Source organism: Ochlerotatus camptorhynchus, unplaced genomic scaffold (assembly GCF_037179485.1).
Source record: "Ochlerotatus camptorhynchus isolate MF236.1 unplaced genomic scaffold, CSIRO-AGI_Acam_v1.1 ptg000503l, whole genome shotgun sequence".
NCBI lineage: Eukaryota > Metazoa > Arthropoda > Insecta > Diptera > Culicidae > Ochlerotatus > Ochlerotatus camptorhynchus.
In genome coordinates this window covers 7,653,231-7,677,562 of record NW_027040988.1, presented here as the reverse complement: position 1 = coordinate 7,677,562, position 24,332 = coordinate 7,653,231, and the positions used below count along the sequence as shown (strand labels likewise).

The 24,332-nt window shown below is 39.0% G+C and overlaps 3 protein-coding genes across 4 annotated transcripts; 2 read left to right on the top strand and 1 right to left on the bottom strand.

Annotated features, from left to right (window-relative positions):
• Positions 1–9,119: 9,119 nt before the first annotated feature.
• Positions 9,120–11,586, top strand: LOC135712826 (uncharacterized). Its single transcript, XM_065235891.1, has 3 exons — positions 9,120–9,285; positions 10,044–11,105; positions 11,171–11,586. The coding sequence occupies exons 1-3, from the start codon at positions 9,253–9,255 to the stop codon at positions 11,558–11,560; spliced, it is 1,485 nt and encodes a 494-aa protein (XP_065091963.1). The 5' UTR covers positions 9,120–9,252; the 3' UTR covers positions 11,561–11,586.
• A 51-nt stretch (positions 11,587–11,637) lies between these two features.
• On the bottom strand, positions 11,638–13,565 carry LOC135712739 (uncharacterized). 2 transcript variants are annotated; one of them, XM_065235782.1, is made up of 4 exons: positions 13,482–13,565; positions 12,849–13,421; positions 12,159–12,398; positions 11,638–12,088 (listed from the first exon to the last, which is right to left on the bottom strand). In XM_065235782.1, the coding sequence occupies exons 1-4, from the start codon at positions 13,512–13,514 to the stop codon at positions 11,723–11,725; spliced, it is 1,212 nt and encodes a 403-aa protein (XP_065091854.1). In that variant the 5' UTR covers positions 13,515–13,565; the 3' UTR covers positions 11,638–11,722. The 2 variants fall into 2 exon arrangements, with proteins under 2 accessions (XP_065091854.1, XP_065091853.1); XM_065235781.1 differs by having other exon boundaries at positions 11,640–12,088; positions 12,456–13,421.
• Positions 13,566–18,848: 5,283 nt separating this feature from the next.
• LOC135712806 (uncharacterized) lies at positions 18,849–21,516 on the top strand. The gene is made up of 5 exons (XM_065235867.1): positions 18,849–18,967; positions 19,482–19,528; positions 19,589–20,581; positions 20,752–20,994; positions 21,075–21,516. The coding sequence occupies exons 2-5, from the start codon at positions 19,499–19,501 to the stop codon at positions 21,468–21,470; spliced, it is 1,662 nt and encodes a 553-aa protein (XP_065091939.1). The 5' UTR covers positions 18,849–18,967; positions 19,482–19,498; the 3' UTR covers positions 21,471–21,516.
• The last annotated feature ends 2,816 nt before the right edge of the window (positions 21,517–24,332 follow it).

The window sequence follows — 24,332 nt, the reverse complement described above, 5'->3', positions numbered from 1 at the left end:
TAATCGAAAAATTGAAAGCATCACTGGGAGTGTCCCTCACCGCTTCAGCAACTTGGGACAACGAAGCCGTAGTGTTATTGAAAATGCTTTTGAAATGTTCTGCCAGAAGATTGCATTTCTCAAGGGAATTGCTGGCGATTCTATCACCCAGGTGAATTTCGACTGGTAGCCCCTCCTCGTTTCGTTTGGTATTCACGAATGACCAGAACTGCTATGGATTAAGCCGTAAATTAGTCTGCATACGCCTTGTTATATGTGCGATATTCGTTGCTCGCTGTTGAAAATAATCGTTTGGTGAATTGGTTACGAGTACGACAGTATTTACGGAGGGCCTTCGATCTCAGACGCTTCAAATTTCGTAGTCGAGCATTGGACCATACGGGTTTGGGAGAGGGTCTCCTCAATGGGACAGAATCAGTTATTGCCCGGCCAACGACCTCAGCGAAGTAGTTGACGGCTTCATCAATAGATGAACACGTGTCAAGGAACTGCCAATCTGCCTGGGCATGCGAGTGACTCAGCGCGACGAAATCTGCTCTACGAAAGTCGAGCTCATGTACATCAACAGGGGGGTTATCGTAGCGAACAGGAACAGATAGGTTGATGGAAGCTTCCAACGCAGGATGATTGGTGTCGATGCCAATCAAAGGCTCTGGGGCTTCTAGGATAGAACATTCCAGTCCTGCAGCTTCGTTCGCCAGAACGAGATCAAGCAGCCGATAAATGCTATTCAGTATCGAGTTGATTTGCGTTAAGCCATGCAGGTTGAAACCATCAAGGAGAGCACAGCATGATGCGGGCATGTTCGAGCGAAGAACATCAATGCTAGGAAGATCGTTTGCAGGAACGTTCCATGAGAGCCCAGACTGATTGTAGTCACCAAATATCAGATCGTTTTGTTCGAGTCTTGTTATAAAACATAATCTTCTACGAAATAATGTTTGATATTATAATATTTGGAATCAATGTTTGCCAGATGACGATAATCAAAATAAATACACTCATTAATGTCAATTAATTGTGCTGATAATTGTTGTGTGATATTATATAGTTTCGTACCCATGCCATCTGGGGTGTACTATTTCCATTGTTGGTTGCTGATCTTTAGGTCGACGGCTGCTGTTGATGAGCTGCTCAAATTTAGCACTACACTCTTAAAATTCAGCACGTCCATGTTACATGAAACAAATTGCGTAGGCCCTGGAACATTCAGCTTCCATCATTGCTACGTGATTAACATACAATCAACGTGAGTTCACATTGAGGTTAATAGAAATTCAGATAAAAGTTACGACATTTTCATGCCCGACGATATTAGATGCAATGAATTTTTTTTTTTTTTCTTGGTTTGTTTTTTCCGCCGATCTTGTTTTCCGTGCTGAGCACCAATGCTACCGACGTGCCAGGAAGGCAGCTCCCACACCTGGACCCTACCTATCGACCCATCAACTCATGAACCGGGGACCAACGGCTTTACTTCCCATCCGAAGGAAGGCGTGATCAGAGATGTTATGCCTCAGAACATCCCGGCGGCGCCGACTGGGATTGAACCCAGGCCTGCTGAGGTGAGAGGTAATCACGCTTACCACTACACCATCGGCGCCGTTAGATGCAATGAATTGCAAGTATGAAAAAATAGTGCGATTCAATTTGGCGGTGATGCAGCTTTGGTGAAAGTTTTTTTGTGTTCGGTTGTTTTCATTGAAAACAATTAAATCAAGATTTGAAAACCGATTTACAAATACAAAAATTAACATAATTATTTGCAGGACAACTGCAACCGATTTGGCGCATTTCCCTGTGAGAATTATCATGTAAAATCATGTAGTTTGAAATAAATGCATGCCGTTTATATTATCACCATTGGTTTGTGTATTTGAAACAAACAAATTAATTTTTTAGAGCATTTTGAGCTCAGAATTCGAAAATAATTTTAATTTAAAATAATTAAACTTTTGACAGCATTTGAGAGCGGGCTTTGAAATAATTACCACATGAAAATACCGTCAAAACCATCAATCAAATCACGTAACTTTTACGTAAAAATATGGTACGCTTCGCTCAATTAAGAATGGATAAATCTACTACATAATCACGTAGTTCTTACGTGAAGAAAGGATGGATGAAAGCTACCTATTTTCACGTAACTCCGACGTGAATAATTTTTTATTTCAGAATATAAATGTTAGATGATATTATGAAGAAACCTTAAGTCCTTGTGACATAAAATTAAACGCAATTTTAGTATGGCACCTTTATAGGTTATAAATAAGATCCATAATAAACTCTTCGTCCATGAAAGAATAAGCAGGCAAAGAAAAATGAAGCTCCATTAGCGTGACTCGATCAATAAAGATTTTTAAATATGGTTTCAAAATCTGAACAAATTTCAAGAAACTTAATGCAAAGAATTACCTACATTCCCTGCATTTTGAGAACACTCTTCGAGGAATCTTGCACAACAATTTCATTTTCAATGTAAGTTTTGGAAATTTGTCTGAATTTTCAACGAGTTGGGCCTAAATAATGCATAAAATACAAATTAATATGTGCCTCAAGGGTCTAAGACTCTAATGTGTTCACTTGAGCTGGAATGACCCATATATGTACCGATCATAAAGCAGACCTAGGATGACGTTCATGCGAGGATCTTTTAGTTTTATAAATTTCTCAACTTCCCTGTAGATGTGTTTACCACTAATATCCGTACGTTAGTTTACATGAGTTGATGCAGTTACAGAATTTCGATGATTTGAATGTGATACCCCATTATGACGTACAGTGGCCCGACTATGCCAAAATGGTATTTAAAGTTCTGAATAAGTTAGCGGCGCAGTGTAAGCAAATGGATCGAAACAGTTTAGTAGACAATCACAGCCACAGAAGGCCATGTCCAGTCCAGCCGGTCTCAACCGTCCAACCAGACAGAGTGATCACCAACAGCAACAGCAGCAACAATTACCCCACCAACAACAACCGCAAAGTGTGAGCAACCGGCGAGATGGATGGTGAGAGAGAGCAAGCGAGCGAGCGTGCCAACCAACAACGAGCAAAAAGGAGGACCACACACATTGAAGAGAGCACCCAGGAACGACCACCCATCGTGCCCCTGATAGGACCACACAAGTCGACGAGACGCACATTTCCATCACACTCTTCGCACACTACTCACAATACATAATAATATCGGATTGGATTTTGTATGGGATATAGTACAACAGATAGGGGGAGAGGACTCGCATCGCAATCAGAAAACGATCGTCGCGTGATGTCTGATGCCCGAGCCCCTGAGAGTCTATATGTTGAGCATAGAGTGCTTTTGTTTTGCCCTACAGATGTAACGTGTTCAGATCAGAACATATATTTTGGGGTGGGCCATGTGAACTGTGTGTGCAGTAGGGGGTGCTGAGTGAGAGAGGTTGACTGATGCGTGGACTACCGGGCTGAGCCAATTGCGGAGAATTCAACACACCTATTTATATTTTGTTGCGTTCTTCCTCAGTGCACGTTTAGGTTTCTACGAAATTGAGATGTACGAAGGCTGAGCTGTAACCTTCACACCATGCTTTATTTGAAGATAATGATAGACGCAAACAAATGAAGTAAATTGATTTTATATATTAAGATCGGCCAACCGTATAGAATTGTACAACTCAGATCGTCAAAGATTGTTAATGATTCATCAAACTATTTGTTTGTTCCAACTTCAAATCATTTTTATAACCTAGGTGCTCCTAGGTGCTCTTAGGCAGTAACCTGACAATCTTATTTGGTATGATATATTTATGTTTGTTTTCTAAAGCTGCGTAAACTCATGTAAACTTAAACTACATCTTATCTTTTATTTAACTATATATTTATTGCCGTCAGTCAGATTTACATCGTTTTGATACAGTAATAATCACTTTTAATAAAATTGATGGTAAAAATAAATAGACTTAGCTTAGACTTACTGCAGTTATCAGTTATGGTTGCTACTCCATGATTGATCAGAATAAGTGCAATTTTCGCAATGAATCAACTGAATGATCGTCCATTCTCAATGTACAAGTTTTAGTGATTCCATATTTAAAGATCAATGACGGCACCGGTCACGTCCTTGCTATCAGGTGGGAGGGGGAAGGCATGCTAGAGTGGTCTTTGTTGTTTTGGGGACCATGTCTACCCTCTGCGCCCTCACAAAGGTCACAGGGGGAGGATAGATTGTTAGTAGGTTGGGTTCATTGCATCAGAATTCATCTTGATAAGTGACGTTCGTAGTTTTGATATAATAAATTGTTGTTCGATGAATTGTTTTGTTAACACGAATAATATTTGCGATCTTTTGATGAGTGAATGTTACGACCCTATCATCTCAGTAATCCTAAGAACTGACTATGCTGGACTAAGGGCTGCTATCTCTCAAGTTGGCTGGCGACCAATAGAATCAGCTAGTTGTGTTGACGATGCCGTTCGCTACTTCAACCAAATGATTTGCCAGATTTTGACTGAGTGTGTTCCTCTTTCTTGCCCTACGCCGAAGCCCCATGGTCAAATGGTCGCCTGCGTCGACTGAAACGGTATAGGGAAAAGCATTTTTTAACTCCAAGAAAAACCCAACAAACAATTGACCAACCTGCTTTTGTAAACAATCACTTCAATCGACGATTTGTCTTAACTGCTAACTCACCCACGCAAACAAACACCATCATCTGGTAAGGGAATCGTTCCCGTACTAGCTGGTGTTGTTAGTTTTTGTGAGTGAGCTAGCAGTTACCGCAAATCGTCGATTGAAGTGATTATTTACAAAATCAGATACGTCGATTTAGCGGCGCCGGTGGTGTGGTGGTAAGCGTGATTGCCTCTCATCCCAGCAGGCCTTGGTTCAATCCCAGTCGGCGCCACCGGGATGTTCTGAGGCATAACATCTCTGATCACGCCTTCCTTCGGAATGGTGGAAGTAAAGCCGTTGGTCCCCGGTTCATGAGTTGATGGGTCGATAGGTAGGCTCCAGGTTTGGGAGCTGCCTCCCTGGCATCGGTAGCATTGGTGCTCAGCACGGAAAACAAGATAAATTCTTTCAATTAATCATAAGAGTGATAAGAATATCAATCAAAGATTAAACAGATGCTTGTTACTACTTCCTCCATAATCACAGAATGCGAATTATGACATAATTACATATTTTTTCAATGTGCACAAATAAATGAGATGAATAAAAATTGTACAAGCGCTTACTTTGGCGTCCCACGGCAATTGTTAAACTAATTCTAATATGTGAATATTGTGAGTGCTTACACAACAGTTATTAGGGAGTCATTAAAAAGTGTAATAAACGCTTTTCACAGCTTGCTCTATAATGATTATTTGGGAGTCATGAAAGAGTGTAACAAACGCCCTTCAGGTTCACTTTCTACTATAACGGGTGGCAACTAAAATTTTGGAATTTTTTCGAGGCTTCTATGCTCAACAACAAACGAGCTCAGAGAGAAATAAGAGTGTGTATGTGTTAGCTCTCTCTCTCCTCTTTCTGCTAGTATTTTCTGTTTTGTTTATGCTTGCTCAGTTTTGCTCAAAATGCCGTCGAAACAAGAAGTATTTCGTGAGTGCGTTGTACAGTTCTATGAACTGCACAGAAATCTCGGCAAAAAGTATACGGTACAACCACAGACAAACAGACATAACACTCGCAAGTTTTTCATCGAACAAGCATTTAACGGTCAATTTAAAAGTATCGTAGTTGGTAGTACCGCCACCTGTGGCACGCATAGTAATTTTGCTTGCGTCTGACTTTTACACACTTCCGCTATCTGTTCAGCATAGTGCCCACCACAGTGCACTCAACAGATGGCGGTAATGTTTCAGCGACGATATTTTACAGTGAGAATTATTCAATATGTTATGTCTGTTTGTCTGTGGTACAACATTTTAAAAGCGAAAATGTTGCGGATTCGACTGTTTACCATATCCTAAGATCCCCAACAACTGCTCGCAAGCAAGGTAGTGGAAGACCAGCCAAAATTATGGACGCAAAAGGACCGAGAAAGGCATTTCTAAGCCATGGTTCAAGCCCTCTGGTTTGGCAATCAATCAATATGTGTACCAGAACGAATGTTTGAAGAAAATTTTGATCCCGTTTCTACAAAAACATCATGCTGATGGACAATACGTGTTTTGGCCGGATAAAGCGTCATCGCATTACGCCAAAAAAACACAATCGTTCCTGAATACCCATTCGATCCCATTTGTACCCAAAAACCACAACCCGACAAATCTGCCTCAGTGTCGCCCAATCGAAGATTTCTTCGGGGTTTTGAGCTCCTTGGTGTACAAAAATAACTGGAGAGCCACGAATTGCAAACAGTTGATTGGTAGAATCAAGACATGCATTCGCCAAGTTGACATGAAGGCCGTACAACGCTCCTGTTCCGATATCAAACGGAAGCTTCGCCGAACATCCGATTACGGACCGTTTTCAAATGTTCACTAATTTTTTTTCAACAATGGACAATGTATCTTTAATTTCATTAAATCAGATCTTCTTCAAGTATGTTTGTCTTTTTTTGACAGCTTGAGAAAGAAATTCCAAAATTTTAGTTGCCACCCGTTAGTAGGGTGTACTAGACCCTCTCTACTTTCTACTAAATTTAGAAGCAGCTGTTGGGAAGTGTCTACGAACGTGATATAAGGATATAAGAACTTCCATCAAAACAATAAAGCTTGAGTATAAATATGTGTTTGTGCAACGTCATTTATATGTATAACTACCCTACCCGCTGTAACAAGCAATACAAATAAACAATACAACAGTGTCTCGTATGCCTCGTATGCCTCCGCCATGGCAGGACGGCCAAGCAATCGGTATTCTTTAAAATTAATCAATCCGTATCATAAAAACACAACGTAGGGATCCCGCCCGATCAATAAGTTTCTATAACGGTTGTATAAAAGATGCTTCTACTCCTATACCGTATACATTTAATGCTGTAGTTGAATAGATTCTCCAAAGCAGTGTAAACAAGGGTTTTACACGAGTTGTGGTAAACAAATTGTGCCATTATTATTCAGCATGCATCTGAACAAATTCAAAACGAAAGTTTTTCTCTACCTATAAATTGGTACACGCAAACCAAAATTTTATTACAATGAATGTTAGTTCCATCTCCTATCATCCTCTGTTCATAAACATCTCAGCGAATGTTAGAAGTTGACCTTGGAGACGATGCAATGACTTTTAAGCTTTTTTTATTCCGCGTTCTTTCTATGCTTTCACCTACACAAGCAATCATTTGCCTTGATTTTTATGTATACTATGGTAGAACGACGCACACACTTGTCTCGAATCTCTCCAGCAGAAAGAGCAAACGAAATCGAGTATGCGAGGACATGAGAGCTTCTTGTTTGCTTTTATCCTGTCCGTACCACGAAGCAAGGAGAGAGCAGTGGAGAAAGCACAGGTCTGATAATCACCACGTTCGTGGTTCGTGGTTCGAGTCGCACCCCAGTCGGCAATCGTTTTTTTTTTCGACATGATTAATTACGCTCACTAATACACTTCACATTTTTCTTTCTCCATTTTCTTGCATTGGACCGCAGCTCGGTGTATCGCATCCTCGGTTCATGCGGTCTCCACTAACATCCTCTGATGATAAATCCCACATAATTGTAAGCGAATCTTACATCCTCCGGTTGGGTGTACTTGGGAAGGAAATCGGCTTGGCTTTACAAATTCATCTCGGGGAGAAAATCGCCAGTTTCGAACCAGAGAAGGGCCGTCTGTTCATGCAGCATTTCATGAGTTCGTTCAATGACAACTCAGCATCATCAAATCAAGTTAAGATAGCACCAACACGCAAACCAAAAATCTATTAGCAAACCAAAAATTTATTACAATGAATGTTAGTTCCATTTCCTATCATCCTCTGTTCATGAACATCGCAGCGAATGTTAGAAGTTGACCTTGCAGGCGATGTAATGGTTTTTTGCCTTTTTTATTTTGTGTTCTGTATGTGCTTTCATCTACACAAGCAAGCATTTGCCTTGATTTTTATGTATAAGATGGCAGAACGACGCACACACTTGCCTCGAATCTCTCCAGCAGAAAAAGCATACGAAGTCAAGTGTGAGAGGAAATGAGCGCTTCTTGTTTGCTTTTAGGCTATCCATATTCAGAAGCATATGGAGAGAGCAGTGGAGAAAGCACAGGTCTGATAATCACAACGTTCGTGGTTCGAGTCCCAGTCGGCAACTTTTTTCCAATTTTTTTCGACATAATTCATTTCACTCACTAATACACTCCACATTTTTCGGTCTCCAATTCTCTTGCATTGGACCGCAGCTAGGTATATTGCATCCTCGGTTCATGCTGTCTCCACTTACATCCTCTGATGATGAATCCCACATAATTGTAAGCGAATCTTACATCCACCGGTTGGGTGTGGAAATTCTCTTTTATTTACAATATAAATATAAATACAACAAATTTTTTGACCAAAGCACACTACTCCCGAATAGAAATTGTAATGTAGGAAACATCAGCAGACATCTTCAATACATTAAATTTTAACGTATGTTGATGTACCCTTAATGTATTCAGACTTCAGTGTGACGTCCAAGTACATAAAAATACATTAGCCTCAAACGTTACATCAGAATCAAACGTCTTGACGATGTAAAATTTGACATCAGAATACATCCAATGACAACAGAACCTAACGTTACATTAGAATCAAACTTCATCACGATGTAATTTGTTGCACGCATAAAACATCAGAATACATCCAATTACAACAGAACCTAAAACGCTATACAGACTGGAGAGTTATAACATGTTATAACGGTTGTCAAATAATTGCAACACAGAAACCACCATCAAGATAGCGCTATAACATGTTATAACCATTACTACTATAGAGGTAACTGAGGTAACTAGGTAATAAAGGTATGAATGCATGTGTGGTAGCGCGACGACTTCACTTGAGTCATGAGTGTCCAGCAATGTTTACAATATTTTTGCTTCTAACACCAGTAAGCTGCCTGTTGGTTCGGACCTTGTATAAACGTCATTGAGTCACTTTCACCCTTTCGTTGTTTATAAACATTCTGTTTGCATCTAGCTCTAAGTTCAAGTGATTAAGTTTATGAAAAGGATATTCAAGCTAGAAAAGTAAAATGAACAATTGAAACAAGAATTATCGGTAATAAGTAATCAGGATACCGCAGAACTAAACGAATAAGACAATAAACAGGATCATCAGCAAGCTTGCGAGCACAATGAGTATCAAGATTACAGATTTACCCCCCGAGGTTTGTATTCGTCGTAATCTTGGTTTAATTATTCTGGAATGGTTGTGCTACATGTCACTTCCCCGAATGAGATTCTGCTTCCTTGTAATTTATTGCTATCAGTTATAAAATCAATGTATCAGGTCCAGAAAATCTTGTGATTGCTGCTACTGTCTTACGACTCAAAAGAATATACGTTGTATCCGTGGGAACATGAACTCGTCTAATTTTGCATTGTAAAATTGGATGAGGTATACGTTGTATCCGAGGGACCACGGATACAAAGTATATTCATTATGAGTCAAGTAACACACTGATACCAGGCTGAACATACTCATTATAGCTAAAATATTACTTTTGGAAATTATGAAACTATGGGATATTATAATAATAATTTGTATGTGTAAGATGCAATAAAAGAAGATAAAGTTTTTGTATGACGCATAAAACCAGTGAACTTTGCTTTCAGAGGGTCACAATAAGCTATTTTAGCTGTAATGAGTAATCGTCATGAGTGAGTACTATTCGTTATAGCTTATCGCTAATTGCGACACTCTGGAAGCGAAATTGACAGATTTTATGTGTCATACACAAACTTTACCTCTACTACATGCATCTTACATATATAAATTATTATTAAAATATCTGATAGTTTCATAATTTCGAAGAGTAGTATTTTAGCTGTAATGAGTATGTTCAGGCCTGCCTGATACATTGGTTTCATAACTTCGCCGATGTCTAAATTATAAGGTTTAAGGTAATGGTTCATTTGTCCGTAGATGATCGAACAAATATTTGGCCATCTCCAGCATCATGAACGTCTTGTGGTATCTTGTACGTGCAAAGCGTGGCGGAAACTAGTATTCAGTCCCAAGTTTTGCAAACGTTTGTATCTGCATTTAAGGTCAGCAGACGATATAGTATTGAAGCTTCGTGACGGAACGGTTTACGAACTTTGTCGCAATGCTGTGATTTCTTGTGAGAGTATTCCGGATGACCATAAGAGTTCGTTGAATAACTATCTCCAAAATGCTCCATTGGAATCGCTCAACATCGTTACTGCGAAGGCAACTGCTAAATGGATTTTGGAACATAATCTGGCACAGATGGAGATGTTGGAAACATTGCACCTGGATCTGCGAGACTGTGACGGAGAAATGTTACGAATCAGTCATCAAACTTTGAAAAATGCCACTTTCAAAAGAATGTGGACAATTGAAATCGATTGTCCTAATTTGAGTGCCATAAATTCCCATCTGTCAGATGAAAAATGTGTGGACTTTATCAAAAGTCTACGAGGACAGCTGCAAAGCCTGATGCTATTCAGTGAGGTCAAACAGGTCTACACAGCTCTTTCGGATGTCGAATGGGACAACTTAAGAGAACTGCATATGAATATCGTGCCTCGAGGAAACGACCTCGAAATACTGCTGGAACGAATGCCGTGTTTGAAAAAGTTGGTCTTACATGACAACTATACTCTTCCCGCAATTGGAAAGGAATTCAGAGCCGCTAAATCTTTGTCCGAGCTTGTTTTGATCAAAGTGAATATTAATGCAGAATTCAACAAATCCTTGGAGCGGTTAACATTGCTTGAAAGTCTCATGTTAATCAATATTATATTTACTCACGGAAAAGAACAATGTTTAAAATCAAGTAGCATCAAGAGGTTAACGCTCTGTCATAGACTACGTAATCCACTGCCTCAATTCCCAAATTTAAAAATCTTGAATCTCCAATGTGAAGAATTTGAGCTATGCGATATATTGAAGGACCTGTGCATTTACTATCCAAAACTCGAACAGCTAAGTTTTGGTGTAGCCCCGGGAGAGATTGGTGTGGTAATTTTGGTTGTTATCATTTAGCATTTCTTCTATACTAATGAAGTTTTGTTTTCGTTTTCCAGTTACAAACTGAATCTGGGTACCGTGAAACCAAATCACTTTCACATCTGAAAAAAATGGAATTCCTGAAAACCGTTCAACTTAATCGAATAGCAACGGAGCTGCTGGATTGGAGCACGTGTAATGACAACAGAATTGAAAGCCTTCGTTTGGATGGTTGCAGTATCGACGGTAAAACAGCTCAACAGTTGGTTCAAGTTTTCAAACAACTTCGACAGTTATTCCTAGATCATTGCTATCTACGTCAGCCTCGTACCGATGTGTTCGAACTTGATGAAAATTGTACGTATGGTTTACGATCACAGCTTCCCGGATGCACAATTTCATACTACGATTGCCACATAGAGGAATTACATGATGCTTGTGGCGGTGGAGGAAAGGATGTCATCTAGTTCTAGAATAAATTTGTTATCGTCAAAGTACATCACATCATAAAATAAATATTATTTCTTTACACAAAATTGACTTTAAGAACTTTCCTGAGAACACTCCCTATACAACATGATCATTTTTGTAAGCGTATTTTATAAACCTGTATGATGGTTAGCTGGTCGTCACATCAGCAACTGTTTCAAAGACATCGGTGTTAACTGTACAGAATCATGCCACGACACAATACAGTTTGGAAACATTTTTCGCAGCTTACGCTCGCAACCTCCATCGATGGCAGCATCGGCACCACTGGTATCGTCAATAATGTGACAACGATCCACATACAACCGTTTTACAGACGGAAAGACTCTTCCCAATGAAGCAAACATTGAAAACTTCAACATGAAGCAATTGGTTATCGTAAACTGTTCGACGCTTGGCAGCTGTTGGCAATGGTTCCAATGTTCATCAGTGACTTCAGTGGCTCGCATTTCCAGAGACTTGAGACTTTTCATTTGATGTAGTTTTTGGAAGGCATCTCCGTCAAGCTGAAATACAACGGATGTCTTGAAATTCTCAGTTACAAATGTAATGCCCTATCACAGTCTCAGGTCTTACCGTTGTTCTAAAATGTATCTTCGCATGCTCCACTGATGTGAAGTTATAGAAAACTTTCTGAAGCAAATCGTTTCCATATTTGAAAGAATGTGCCAGCTCCAAATACCTCAATCCGCAAAAATTGTGCTCCAGCAGAACATTGTTCACAACGCTTATCAGTTTTAACCGTTCCAATCCAACCATACGTATGTGCAAACCGGGTAGGTCATTTATGAGTTCACATTGCTGGAGTATAAGGCTCTGGAAAGAAGAAAACATTTATCCAATTTTAATTTCTATTGTCACTAAAAAAAATACCTTCAACGGTTGAACTAACAGAACGTTAATGAGAACATTGGCGTCAATTTCCAGATTGTACAACTCCAACTCCTGCAAGCTTGTCCTAAGTGAACACCAGGTGGGAAAGATTTTATAAAACGCTACATTACTATGCACTGCAAACACTTTGAGCAGTGGCATATGTTGCGTGAATTGTCGAGATCGTTCATCATCTATCGCTCGATCCGCTGTTTGAGCATAACTACTTTGTATTTCCTTGTCATCATACATTGCTAGTTCCAGATTTTCCAAACAAGGGAAACTACACGTCATGATTTTATCGAGTGTCTCAATATCAAAAAGATTTATTTTCAATACCGTCAACTGGTTGCTGTACTGCTCTACGGGATTCATAAGAACATCACAACTTACTGTTAGATGCAATTCCTTCAGATGTGGAGTTTCCAGATGTAATGGCCCAACCGAGTACGGTAGTCCTATTTTGAAAGTCTCCAAACTATCACTCTTCAAGTGCCAAACTTTCTCACCTGGCTGGCACGTATTTCCGTCATAAAAAAACGAAAATTTCAACTCTTTCAAATGCGACAATTCAAACAGTCTATCCTGAATAATATTCTTCACGCTCTTATATTTACTGAAAAGTTGTAAACTGTCCAACTCGGTCGTTCCGAACAAGATAAATGCAATATTCTGTTCTGCCTTGGCAGCATCCTGTAGTCGTTGTGAGTCTGTCTCACTCTCACCTTCAACTTCTGCATCGTAATTGCTCGAATTATCATACTGTTGAACTATTGAAAGATTTTTACATGTAGTCAAGAACTTCATGCTGGCCGGTGAAATATCCTGACGGAAGTCATTCTGCAACTTTACTCGGATTCGCCGTTGAAATTGAGAACCGCGCAGAACATCGTTCCAAATATGGCAAACTTGGCCAAAGTGACGGACGTCCTTGAAAGGAAGGTGAGTGAAAATGTTCTCCAAAATCTAGAACGCATCGGAAATAGGTTAGCTGATATTTAACTTAACTGTATAGAATGGAATTACCTCAACCGGTAGGGAATTTATTGATAAAGCCATTAATAAATTTCAACCGAAAATCAGCAACTGCGTTTTGTTTTGAGCATGCTGTAGTTGCTTCACACCTCGATTCACATTTTCTTCGTATTCGTTTTGATAGCTTTCGATCAGCCGTTTTCAAGGCCACTCCCGTCAGTTTAATGGTCCCAATGAAAATAAAAGTTGTCAAAAGGATGTCACTGCACACTACACCACTTTACTCAACTGAGGCTGTGAACCATTTCCCGAGTTAAATTAAACTCGTGATTAAAAGTGACATTTCGAAAGTTATTTCTTATGTTAGAAAATTCCTGTGTTACCGATCGAAAGGTTTTCGAGCAGAACTCAGCCACGGTTATCAAAAATTAACTTCTTGTCTGTCAGAAATAACTACGCTCGGATAGCAGGGTTAAGGCCGGCGCACAATAGATACGTTTTCGGGTTTTTTGACAGATAATGCATGGGCTAACTGTCAAAAAACCTGAAAATGTATCTATTGTGCGCCGGCCTTTAGGCTGTGAACCATTTGCCGAGTTAAATTTAACTCGTGGTTAAAAGCCGGGACGGGACGTGACAATCGAGCTTCTCACTCTTCTTAATGTTTTTGAAGAATGCCCTTCGGAAAGTTGCGCGTGGTGTTTGAAGGAGTAGACCAATGATGCCAGGAATGTAAAATATTTTTCTATTTTAAATTTGGATTTTATCCGGAGTTTCTACCGCAGTCTAGCAGCTTGAACATCATTTTTGCTCAACACAATAAAATTAACCATAAACAAACAACAATATCCATAGCTTAAAACACGCAGTGCACTCAATTTTTCAACTCACTTTTCGTAAATATAAACAAATAACAACGCCATTGACGTCAACATTGATTCCGGCATCACTGCCAGCCAGATTGATACGATCCCTCTATCCTTTTTATTCCACGATTGCTACTGTCAAATCGACCAATCAGAAACTGGCTCGGATTTGACAGAAAATTGGCTCGAAATCGCTACCCGATTGTCAAGTCCCGTCCCAGCTTAAAAGTGACATTTCGAAAGTTATTTTCTATGTTCGAAAATACCTGTGCTGTCGATCGACCGGTTTTCGAGCCACGGTTGTCAAAATTTAACTTCTTGTCTGTCAGAAATAACCACACAGCAAAAAAAGTTGTTGAATATTACATCGAAACTGCTGCAACCAGGTCAATCCATCGGTTGAGTAATATCACATTGTACGATGTACATCGATTTTGCGAACAAAATTACATCCATTGATGTAATATTGTATCTGCTTTTTGCTATTACATCATTATTTCATACATCAGCTTGAATTACGTTGATCGATATTACATTTTTTTTTGCTGTGCATGCTCGGATAGCAAGGTTAATGGATAACTTTCCATCTGTCAAATTTTAACCAAAAGTTAAAATAATCCACCAAATGGTCCAGAGCCTTAATCGACAACTTTCCATCTGTCTAATTTTAACCAGAAGATAAAACATCCGCCAAATGGTTAAGAGCCTGAGTGACCCGCATAATAATTCAGTCAAAACATTTGATAACGGCACAAAAGCATTTTTAAACAAAATTTCTAAGGCCCTTTACACGTGAACCAACATACGCCCACGCAAACCAATACCACTTTCGGAAAGGTGATAGTTGCCCCTATCCGATTATGTTGTTGGTTTGCGTGGATGTACTTTAGTTCACGTGTAAAGGGCCTTAGAAATTTAGTTTACAAATGCTTTTGTGCCGTTATCAAATGTTATGAATGAATTTATCGTTTCCATTAAAGTTTTACGTTACTATGGAGGATTTGGCCGAACGCCATTTTACCGAACGCTTTGAAGTTGGTGAGTTCAAGGAGGGCAATCACCCCTCTCGGCTTTAAGCCCGTTCAAATATTACGTACCGCAGAAGGGGATGGACATTGCTGAAATTTTGTTAATTAGATATCTTGATTCCAGTAAATATTACTGGTGTTTCAGTAAACAACTGTCACTCTTCCGTCAGGTCAATTTGCTGGTCGTTCAGCAATAATATTTTGCTGGAAGAATTGCTGGTTTTACACTCGGTTTTACAGCACGGCATAACCATAGAGGTAACTGTACTGCCCATTAAAGCAAAATTGTCCCATCTTTGCTTGATTTCCTATTCATATGGGACAGTTATGCTTTTATGGACAGTCTAAGACCAGAAAGTCCCGAAGAAATGTGCTCAAATTTATGGCTCAGCTCTGGTACTCTCTTCGGTCACAAGCAAATCGATGCACCCCTCGAAACATTGTGTAGTACTTGAATTTCGACTAGAATGGGGTACATTAATCGATTTGTTTGGGACCAATAGGCTATTCAAATAGTGAGCCAATTTAAAATCGTTAGTTTCCATCGGTTGGCATAACCCTCAGCGTTGCCAGATATACCGATTTATCGGTATTTATACCGATTTTCAAACTTGATACCGATATACAGATAAGGTTTCTCAGAATACCGATTTTTGAGTTTAAGTACCGATTTATACCGATTTTTTATTAATAATCAAAATGATAACTGCCTGCCCGGCGAATTGTCAAAGGAAACTTTTATGATAGACTTTTATCTTCTTGAAAATTAAAATTTTTGAGCCTGCTCTAAACAAATTTCAGCTTCAAAAATGTCTTATGCTTGATACTCTTTCGACTAAGGCTTCCACTTTCTCACGTTTTTGGTAACCAAGGAGCCGAGAAACAGCTGATGGTTCATCCCAATAATTTCTGTAAATCGGGAAATACTGTTATTCAGTGGAAAAATAGGGCCATAGAAACGTTAATTTTTGAACTTCCTGAAATTTCTTTAATCTTCCCTTTGAAGTTTCCTCTAACTTTCCCCTAGGAATTTCCGTCCACCTTACCCTGCGCTGTAAGTTATTTTCCGATTCCTTCCGGAAAGCTATTTCGACTTCCCTTGGAAGCTTCTTCTGGCTTCGCTCGAAAGGTTCTTCCGTCTCCTCCCGTCAGTTTTTTCAACTACCCCGGAACTTCAGAAATGCTTCCAGAGTATTATTGCGGTTCGCGGTTCCATTAGTTTCAGGAAAACTTTAGGAACTTTTCAGAAGTTCTAAAACTTAAGAATAGTTCGGACAGTTTCGTTAACTTCTGTTCAAATTCGAGAACTTGGGAATCTCAGGAAAGCCCAGAGAACTTCAATGAACCTAATACCCCGGACAGACTATGGCTTATATCATGTAATATAGACTGTCTTGCAATGAGCACTCATACATAGGATTTCCAGTAAAACTAGATGTACACAGAAAAAAAAGTTGTTGAATATTACATCCAAACTGCTGCAACCAGGTCAATCCATCGGTTGTGTAATATAACGTTGTACGATGTACATCGATTTTGCGAACAAAATTACATCCATTGATGTAATATTGTATCTGCTTTTTGCTATTACATCATTATTTCATACATCAGCTTGAATTACATTGATCGATATTACATTTTTTTTTGCTGTGTATGAGTGCATTATTACATGATATAAGCCATAGACTGTACGGGGTATAATACCCCGTTCACATTACAGCGTATATCACGTGATATACGCTGTCTTGCAATGAGCACTCATACATCTAGTTTTCACTGGAAATCCTATGTATGAGTGCTCATTGCAAGACAGCCTATATTACGTGATATAGGCTGTAATGCGAACGGGGTATAAGGAAACTGAAATATTTTGGAAACTTCACAAGCCCAAAGAACTTCAAAGAAATTTAATGGTTTTCAGGATAATTCCATTTGTTTCAGGAGGATTGAGATAACTTTAGGGAAGCTCTGAGAAAATCAGGACATATAAATTCAAGGATATTTCTGAACCTTTAAATGAGTTCCGAGAAACTCAGGGAATTTCCGAAAACTTCAGTTAAGTTCCAAGAGGTTCGTGAAAATGTTGGAAAGGAAAGTTACATGAACATTAGAAAATTGTGAAAATTAAGAAATCGGGAAGATCAGAGAACTTTAATGCTGATGTTCATTAATTTAAAAAAAAAATATTGAAAGCGCTAAAGAAGATCCAGGGACTTTTAAAGAAGATAAGTGATTTTCCGGTAATTCCATAATAATCAGGGAAGTTGCGAGTACTTTGAGGATGATCAGAGAACTTCAAAACAGCCCCATTAACTTTAGGAAAATTGCAAGAACTTTCAAGGAGTTCCGAGGAATTATGGGATATTCCAAAGTGCAATTCAGGAATATTCCGAAAACCTCAGGGACATTGTGAGATTTTCAGGGATGTTTTATTAATTTCAGAAAAATTGCTGGAACTTCAGGGAATATTCCTCCCTATTCTGCGAGTCACGTGACTCTCTCTCACCGGTGAGGTAACAATAGTCACCTCGTGTGAGGTGACTCTCCATTTGATTTACATGGAGAGTCACCTCACACGAGGTGACAATTGTCACCTCACCGGTGACAGAGAGTCACGTGACTCGCAGAATAAGGGGGATTGTGCTAACATCCTCCAGAAATCTATTTCTTCCAGATATTTTCCCATCTTCTCCTTGAAGTATCTTTCAACTGTACCGTACGCCCTCTGGCGTCCGACTTTTCCCAGAAGTTTCTTCCAATCTACCTTAGGAAGTTTCTCCCAGTGTCTCCTGGAAGTTTCTTCCGTCTTCTCCAGGAAGTTCAATTGAAGTTCTACCGGATGTATCTATCGAGTTCTCCCAGAAGTTTCTTTCGTATTCCTCTGGAAGTTTCTCCATAAATCACTCTCCGTAGGATTTTTTTTCCGACTTATTGAAAGGTTTTTCATAGCTTCTCCTAACTTCTCCTGGAAATGGCACCTCCGGGATTGGCTTGTAATTTCCAAACTTGGTTGGCTTCTGGATTTTTTTCCGAAAGTTTCTACAAAAATTTGCCAGAAGTTTTTCAATATTTGTCTTAGAAGATGTTTTTTTTCGAAATCTTTTAGAACTTCGTTCGAACTTCCTCCACGACATCTTCTTTATTCTTCCTTTGGAAGTTTTGTCGGTACCATTAAGAGACTAATTTAAATATTTCCCAGAAAATTCTTCCAACTAACATGGAAAGTACATCTTTCGATTTTAGTCCAAAAGTTTGAAAAAAATTAAAATTAATTAAAATAGTGAATACCGATAAAAACCGATTTTTAAATCATTTGATACCGATAATCATGAAAACAATCTGGCAACGCTGATAACCCTGAAAAATTGTGATAGCTTCCAGTAAAATAAAATAGTGTGTGCACCTTAATAATCCAAGCGATCCATAGTTTTTGCATTAGGCTTGAAATTGTCAATCGCGGATTCTGGCGAGAATTTTCTCTTGTTTATTTTGTTCCCATCATTCTTGACGATTGGAAGTCAGTTCGGAACGGGAAGAACAGCCTGACTCACTTCGAGTGTTAAAAATAGTGATTTTTACGGAACGGAATATTGGTAATATTGTGCATTCACTGGAGGTTCGATCACCGACTGTAGATAGAGAGGTTCGTATATCAGTGAATAAGAAACATTGTGGCTTGACCGGGTGAATCCGTTTTCCCGATACGTGACTCATTCCGGCTGAAGTAGCACGAGCTGTAATAATTGCATGCATTTTGGTGAAATTAACAATGCGTAAATTCTTGGTAGTGTATAGTATTGATCAATTTTGTGTGTTTATTTTACGCTGTTGATCCTATTTTGTGGTAAAATTTTAACTGTTATTTAAAGGAAGAGCCCGTGGTTTGATTTATTTGCGTTAGAGAAAAGAAAAATGTGCTTGGTGTCATGCATTGGCTAGCACTCCTCTGCGGTTTTTCTCCAACATCACTTCATGGTATTTCATGTTGCAATATGCACTTAGGTAATATTAATGCAATGAATATACAGAAAATGCAAAACATATCTGTTTAAGAATAACGGTGATTAATGTGGTTATTCGGAATTTAGATTTTCAAGGACAAATTGTTATCTCAGTTATTAGATTTCGGAACTCAATTTACATTTCACACGTTTCAGCTCCCCGGTCGAGAATAATGCAGAACATAAACGAGCTTCCAGTCGAGGTTTGTATTCATATAAAATTAGCATTGAACTGCTTCGTAATTAAATGGTCTGTATTTTAGATCTTAACGCGAATTTTCGATTTTCTGAGCGTCTCAGATCGGAAGCAGATCTCTAGCGTATGCACTCAGTGGTACAACATCCTACACTGCGTCCGCTTCCAGCGACAGTACCGGCTGGTGCTTGATAGCACATTCGAAGAAGAGTTATCGGATTTAGAGAAACGAATACTTCGTAGCTGTAGGAATCTGTCCATAACTCATTGGGATGACATGGACGATGACGATTATGACGATGAAGATGAGGAGGGGGATGAACATGAGAAGGAGATGGTCATTCAGTTCAAATACTTGTTCAAACCAAGTCCGGAGCATAACGTGACGGATTTACTGTTCGAAGAAAAGCTAGAACTTGAAAGCCTTGAACTGAACAGCACATTTAGCAGCTGTCGGAGCATCATCGAGGATCGGTTATCACAAATGGATCAACTTCGTGAGCTAACAATTTCATTCGATCAGGAACGAAATCCAAATGGTCCAGCACTGGACCCTAGCATATGGGTAATCAAGCACAACTGTCTCCAGAAGCTTAGGATAGGATTGTCTTATGAAATTGATGCATTTAGAATAGAAGCACCTAACTTGACGTGTCTAGATATACAACCAAAATGTCGCTGGAGTATGGAAATCGTTGAAACATATTGCCGTCAACTTCAAACCCTTAAGCTGCGGTTCCAGAATGTAGAGTACATGGAATCGTTTCTCTCGTTGCCTTTTCCAAGCTTGAGGCATCTGCACGTTCGAATGTTTGATGACAAGGAAACACAGGTTAGATATGCACGAAGCCGAAATCCAATATCCGATGTGGAGAAGGACGAACAGTTTGTTAGAGATATCCCAAGACTGAAGAAGCTACTGCTGGAGAGCAACCTGATGTTCTTCCGGATAGGAACCTTACTTGCCAAGAGCAATCATCAGCTGGAGGAATTGACATTGGAAGAACAGCAAATAGACTACGCACAGTTGAAGGTGGTGGAATCGTTGCCAAAATTAAAGGTATGAATCCTCCTGGAGTACAATCGTTACGAATCGGTAATGGTAAGCATTTCCGAAGAGTGTCTAAGTTCAACCACTCAATTTTGTTTCCCGTACATTACTCAACGCTCTTTTCAGGGGTTGATATACTATAGTATGACGTATGATTAGAAATTTGTCTTTCACTTTAGAGTTTCACACTTTTTCGCTGCGAAGTACTGATGCCTTCACCGGTGCTGCCTACACTTAATATGCCGCATCTCGACAAGCTTTCACTGTTCTACAACGAATCAAGCATCGTGTTCAATGAAGGCCTCGCCGGGCTAAAATCTCTCAAAGTGTCGCTGTGGACGGAAAAAAACAACAAAGTGCTGTACAAAATTTGCAAAAATTTGCCCAATTTGGTAGACTTGGAAGTGCTTGCCAATACCAAGGTAAGAAATTAATGTATATATTAACTCGATGTTTACTTTTTATTCTAATACGAGCACTTTTTACACACAAAAATAAAAAGCTGGTCAACACGTGCCTGCGTCATCTACATCGTCTGACGAACCTTCGATCGTTAAAGTTGGACAACAGCGAGCCGAATATCCTGCTCTGGCAGCACTGTCCGGTGGTTCCTTCCATTAATCGGGTAGTGTTCTACAACTGCACGCTTACCAGTGATACCCTTCTACCTATTGCCAAGAATTTTCCCAACATGCGAGAGCTTTTCATCGACCGATGCTACTTCAAGCGATGTGTTGCCGATAGCAAAAGCGACAGTGACAGCGACGAAGAAGAATCCGATAGCGATAGGAGTAAAAGCGACAATAAGTACCTCAACGCTGATCGTGTGCGACAGTTGTTTCCCCTGTGCCGAGTATCGTGCAAAGAATCAAATTTCTATAAGCACCTTTACCACTAATTTGGTACACCGTTGATAAGTAGTATTAAGCTAAGCTTGTTAAGAGATACAAATATTTTTACATTGAAAACAACAAACATTGGATCCGTTTTGAGCTCTATTATATATCACCTTCATTGTTGGTTGGCATCACGGTTACTTTCCGGCACTTGGCTTTCAAAGTGTCACAATCAGCGATTTTATTATTCGTGAGCGTTCACTCAGAGTGAGCGCTCACTAGTCGTCGAATCGCTGATTGTGACTATCTGAAAGCGAATTTGATAGGTTTTATGTGTCGAGTACTTGTCTTTCAACCTGTTCTAGTATCTTATAAGTAAAAAATATCATTACCTAACATCTAATGATTTCAAAATTCCGAAAATCATTTTTTATAGCAAGTGAGTGGAATCCAGCTTTGTTGGGAGTGGGTCAAATTATGATTTTTTTTAGATACAATCCTAAATGGCAGCTATGTAAACGTTCCCTTAAATCGATGAAATGCTCCTTAGACGGTTTAAAAAAGCTCTTGAATGGGCTTTGAAAAGCGTCTAGAATTAGCTTCCAAAAGATGCTTCATTTAGATTCTTTTAGAAGCTTCTTTGGAAGCAATACGGGCACGACAGTCAATCTGAGTAGCGAAGCAGTAACGGAGCGTTTTCCAAAATGTTGTTTAAAGAGCATTTCATTGTTTTATTGTTACAACAATATTTTTCTCAATTCTAAATAGGTTCTAGCTCGAATGTACCTAGCACTTGCCCGAATTCAACTAGCCAGAAAATAATAATTTCAATAGATTTTTTCTTCTTTGAAACGAGAATAGTTCTGACGGCTGGTGCAGTACTGCTAATGAAGTTTTTAATTTGAGATAAGACTTATTTGGAAAAAAAAAAATAATGTGTTCTAGGATTTGAAAATTTTATTATATATCAGAGTCTAATAGTTTAGAGAAGATTCTACCTTCTATAAAACAGCGGTGGTTGATTCAGTGGACTCGTAGAATCCACTAGATTAATTCAACTTCTGGATCTGGTCATAATCTTTAGTATTGTGGCCAGGGTTGCGGCAATTCGTTTCATATACAATCATGAGATGTTATGATGATATTTTGCTCTTGCTAGTTATGAAAAGAGATTGTAAAGAATAAGTTTGACACATTCACTGCCGATAATCGCAGGTCAGTCCCACCTGCAATTTCTTTATATTCATTTTGAGTTAGCATGATAATTCAGTTTATATTTGTATATCGACAGTGAGCATGCATAAGGGCCAATACGCGATGATCGATTCTCTTCATCGATTTTCTCTTTGCATTGCTACAGCTAAGCGAAACAATTTTCTAGAATTTGTTCAATGCAGAGTATTAACAGGTTGTGTTGGCTATCAAAAGCAACATCAAACGCACCGAGAAACGTTAAATCTAGCGAGTTATTAACAAAAGAGAAAATCGACGAAGAGAATCGATCATCGCGTATAGGCCCTTATGCATGCTCACTGTCGATATATTTTTTTAGCTGTTCTATTAAAAAAGGGGATTTCTCGAGAAACATTTCAAAATGTCCTATCAGCTTTGATCAATTCTCTTCATCGACTTTCTCTTTTGATAACCACTGCTATGCAAACAGATTTTGAGCTATTTTTTCCACATATTTCGATAAAGGAGGTTCTTATCTAGCGTCCAAAACGTCAAATGCAACAGACAAAGGTTTTACAGTTGAGTTATTAACGAAAGACAAAGTCGATGAAGAGAATCGATTAATGCAGATAGGACCTTTTGAAATAGGTATCTAGATTATTTCTAGAGAACTGAAAAAGAATAGCAAGTCAAATTGTCTGACAGCAAAAAATAACAGTACCATTTGAAAAAAAAGTTAGGGTTAAAATTACGTCACGGCTATGTTCTTAGGCTTGTTTTTAAATAATTAAGAATGTTGAACAACATATAACATTATGAGGTTTTACTCTCGGATTGAACCCAGGTCTGCTGGGGTGAGAGGTAATCCCGCTTACCACTACACCACCGGTGCCTCTACTGATTTTTGTGGATGGATTTAATAAAATAGTATTGTATCCGAGCAATCTTTATTTTATCATTGACACAAATAAGAAAATTCCGAAGTTAATAAAGTTAATCCGCGTTGAAGGCGGCGATCCAGGCGTTCCCGGACATGTTCAGGACAGTGCTGCAGAAATGTCTGGATGAAGGTCACTTCCCGGACCGATGGAAGATACAGAAGCTAGTGCTGCTGCCGAAGCCCGGAAAACCGCCGGGGGATCAAACATCGTATAGGCCTATATCCCAAGCAACCAAAAGTTCCGCATTCAACGATTAAAATCACTTCCAAGTTCCATAAAGTTCAAATAAAGTTCCGACAGAACTTTAAAGTTCAAATAAAGTTCCGACAGAACTTTCAAGCCACATGAAGAAATCCGCACAAGTCTTTATTAGTAACAAAATTTAATGTACGTAAATATTAAATGATCAGTGGCCCGAATAAATCATAATTCTTATATTTATGCAGTGCATCAACATTCTATCCAAACATAAAAAAATAAAGAGTAATTTCCTGGATTCGAACCCGTGTATTCGGCATGCGATCTACGATCAAGTTCCGCCAAAAGCTGCTTAGAATCCCTAATAAAAATTGTATGGTTAATTTGCTTAACGACGTGTTCTGGGTATCATCCAAACCATTTGTAGAATAGTTCAATGATTTGGGTTATCGTTCGTTTATGGTTATTTTTTATTAGGGATGCTCTTCATTTATGGTACCGAAACTTTCAAGTTCTTATAACGACTTAAAAATGAGGCTGCTTAGAATTCTATAGACTACCTTCAACCAAGCTGCTTAAGCCATAAATAGCCTTTTATCAGAACTTTAGTTT